Here is a 2,690-nt window from a genome sequence, read left to right on the forward strand (position 1 = left end):
AATTAATTTCCACTATCAACAGACAAATTTTTACATCAACTAATTCTAACATCAAATCTAAAGAAAATGCAAAAGAATTTACGAGAGCCAGCAAATTAAATAGCGTGATTTTTCGATTTTTCCTACTACTATCAATAGATGAATCAGTTTTCCTTTCTACTGTAAATAGATGAGTACATCATGTTAGATAATAATATATCAGTGATTCATATACCTGTAAGGAATCAATTAATTACATAAACCAGCGATTTATAAGCCAAGTTTCGAATATGCGATATTTAAAGTAGAGCAAGTTCATTGGTTAACTTGATTTTATTACAGATTCTTGCACCACATCTTTCAATAGCGCAGAATAACATACCAGTATTGTGATTGTAGACCTTAGATTCTGATTTTGCTTGTAAATGAATCAATAAACTGATTAATTTGAGCTAGTAAATTATATAGCTAGATTTCCCCTACAAATTAATTATAAATTGATTACTGTTGACAATTTACAGATTTATATATTAGGTTAGAAAATGATGCCACAGAGTAAGCCACAGAGCAAGCTTTCTGGACTCTTATATTTCAGTTAAGTTGATCTGTGAACTACTTTCTTGAGTAATGGTAAATCCCACAAACGGCGATTCAGCTTTAGAAAGATACACCGTAAGTAAATGGGATTCATGACATCATTGCTCTTAGTTAGATCAATGATATTATTACGGGTTAATTGCTGAGTTACAGTGGACATAACTGGTATATAAGATACATCTTCATATGCGGAAGACTTCGTTACCTTCGATGTTTGCTTTGACAAGACCTTCTCAGCAAACGAGAGGTTGTCATTTATAATAGAATCCATAGCAGATTTATCCGCAGTATCGTCTATAACTCTAAAGGGTTGGCAAACCTCCTGTTCATCTTTTGTCAAACTCGGTTCTTGTCCCGTAATAATTTTGGCAATTCCTGTTTCAAAAGCAACACTATAAACACGCACTGAATCTGCGGCTAGGTAGAGGTCGAGTTGAGGGAATTGTCGGATCAAGGCGTCAAATAATTGTCGTAAAGTATTATGATCAATATCAGGCGAGTAGAATAATTTGTGGTAGACTGATTCAAATGCTGCTAAATCTTTCATCTTTTCCGTTAACTTAACATCGTCTTTAGGTGATGGCAGTAACTTGGCTAACTCAGGATCTTGAAGGTCTAAATAGGGCTTTAACTCGAAACAATGACTAATCATTTGAAAGGTGGATGACCATTGCATCGTCTTACTTAATATGACAGCCAAATTTCCAGTTCTTCGTAACGATGCCATCATCTTGGTATTGTTTAGTTTGTTCATAAAGACTAATAGACGGTTGTGACGGAGTATAGACTCCATCAATTAATTGTGGCATTAGCCTTGGTAAATAGTAATTAAGATTTTATTAATTGGCAACAACATTTATTTATTAACTATGGGGTAATTATAACATTATTAGTAGTCTAATTATACTTGTTGTAGACTCTGTGCAGAACAATGTGTTCACAGAAGTAATAAGTAATGTTCACACCATAGTAATCTCTGTTACTTTGTGCTAAACCTTTGGTTGTTAATTGGCTCTTAATTAGTTCATAACTCATTAGTGTTGTTTACGCCGTTTGTCATACTAAACCATATGGGCAAACGGCTATACAAAAGCTGTATGTTTTAGAGTTGTTTACCTAAGCTGTGCACCGAGTGCAATCGAGCTAGGGTATATAAAGCCCAGCTCTCTCACTAGCAGTTCAGTTGTCGGTTGACCGTTGGGTCAGAGTAGTCTTGGATGGCAAGACTACCTTCACTCAATAAAACTATTTTAAAAGTCTAAGACTAGTATATGCTTAGCCCGTTGGGGCATACTTGGCTGTTGTAGCTCTAGCATTCATACAACTTCGAAGGCCCAGGTCTCCCTGTCGTGGGCTGACTACGACAACGGTTAATTAAGGACTGTTCTTCACCTAGGTAGTGTTTAATAGCTAAGTTTAAACGGTAACATGCACAAGCAATTAACGGTTTACCGATACTTTCAGCAAGGGCTTTATTCTTCTCGCATGTTGCACCTACAAAATAGGAAATGCAACTGAAATCTTTGGAATAACGGTGCAGGATGGAACAGATTAAATTACGGAAGTTTTCTGTCGATAAGTCATGAACAATTGGATGTAATATATCTAATAGGTAGTAATGGAGTTGTGGATGTTTTTCTGGATTTTCTTGTTCTTGATTTTGCTGTGAATTGAAGGCATAAATTGCAATGTATTGACTAGAATCATCTACTTTATCATCTATTACAATGCCTAAGCGATCAGATAAATTTTGCGTCAAAATCTTTTCAACTTCATTTGCTAGTAGTGCAATGTATTTTATAATAATTGTTATGGAAACATCTTTTAACATTGTATTTTTTTTGGTCCATTTACTTTCTGATAGCCAAATTTCTCGATTTTCCATTACTATCCATTCAATCCACACAAAAGCATTATTAAGGAATTGATTGGAAATGGATTTTCGGTTATCTTTGGAAGTATAGTAGCCATAAACTGAAGCCATGACATCGCGCCAATCTACATGACTACGGTAAATATGATTGATTAAATTAGTGTAGCCATAACGAGTATTTTGCTTGCGAATTGTTCCGCAGCTACAACGATAGCGACGAACTGTGTTTTATCGCCATACA

The 2,690-nt window shown here is 35.1% G+C and overlaps 2 protein-coding genes across 2 annotated transcripts; both read right to left on the reverse strand.

Moving 5' to 3' along the window:
* Window positions 1-574: 574 nt before the first annotated feature.
* TRIADDRAFT_62837 (uncharacterized protein) lies at window positions 575-1,306 on the reverse strand (the record flags this gene model as incomplete). The annotated part of the gene is made up of 1 exon (XM_002118798.1): window positions 575-1,306. One exon carries the CDS (start codon window positions 1,304-1,306, stop codon window positions 575-577), a length of 732 nt encoding a protein of 243 aa, XP_002118834.1.
* Window positions 1,307-1,885: 579 nt separating this feature from the next.
* TRIADDRAFT_62838 (uncharacterized protein) lies at window positions 1,886-2,560 on the reverse strand (the record flags this gene model as incomplete). Its single annotated transcript, XM_002118799.1, has 1 exon — window positions 1,886-2,560. One exon carries the CDS (start codon window positions 2,558-2,560, stop codon window positions 1,886-1,888), a length of 675 nt encoding a protein of 224 aa, XP_002118835.1.
* Window positions 2,561-2,690: the final 130 nt, after the last annotated feature.

Source organism: Trichoplax adhaerens, genomic scaffold (assembly GCF_000150275.1).
Source record: "Trichoplax adhaerens TRIADscaffold_1359 genomic scaffold, whole genome shotgun sequence".
In the NCBI taxonomy this organism is placed as follows: domain Eukaryota; kingdom Metazoa; phylum Placozoa; class Uniplacotomia; order Trichoplacea; family Trichoplacidae; genus Trichoplax; species Trichoplax adhaerens.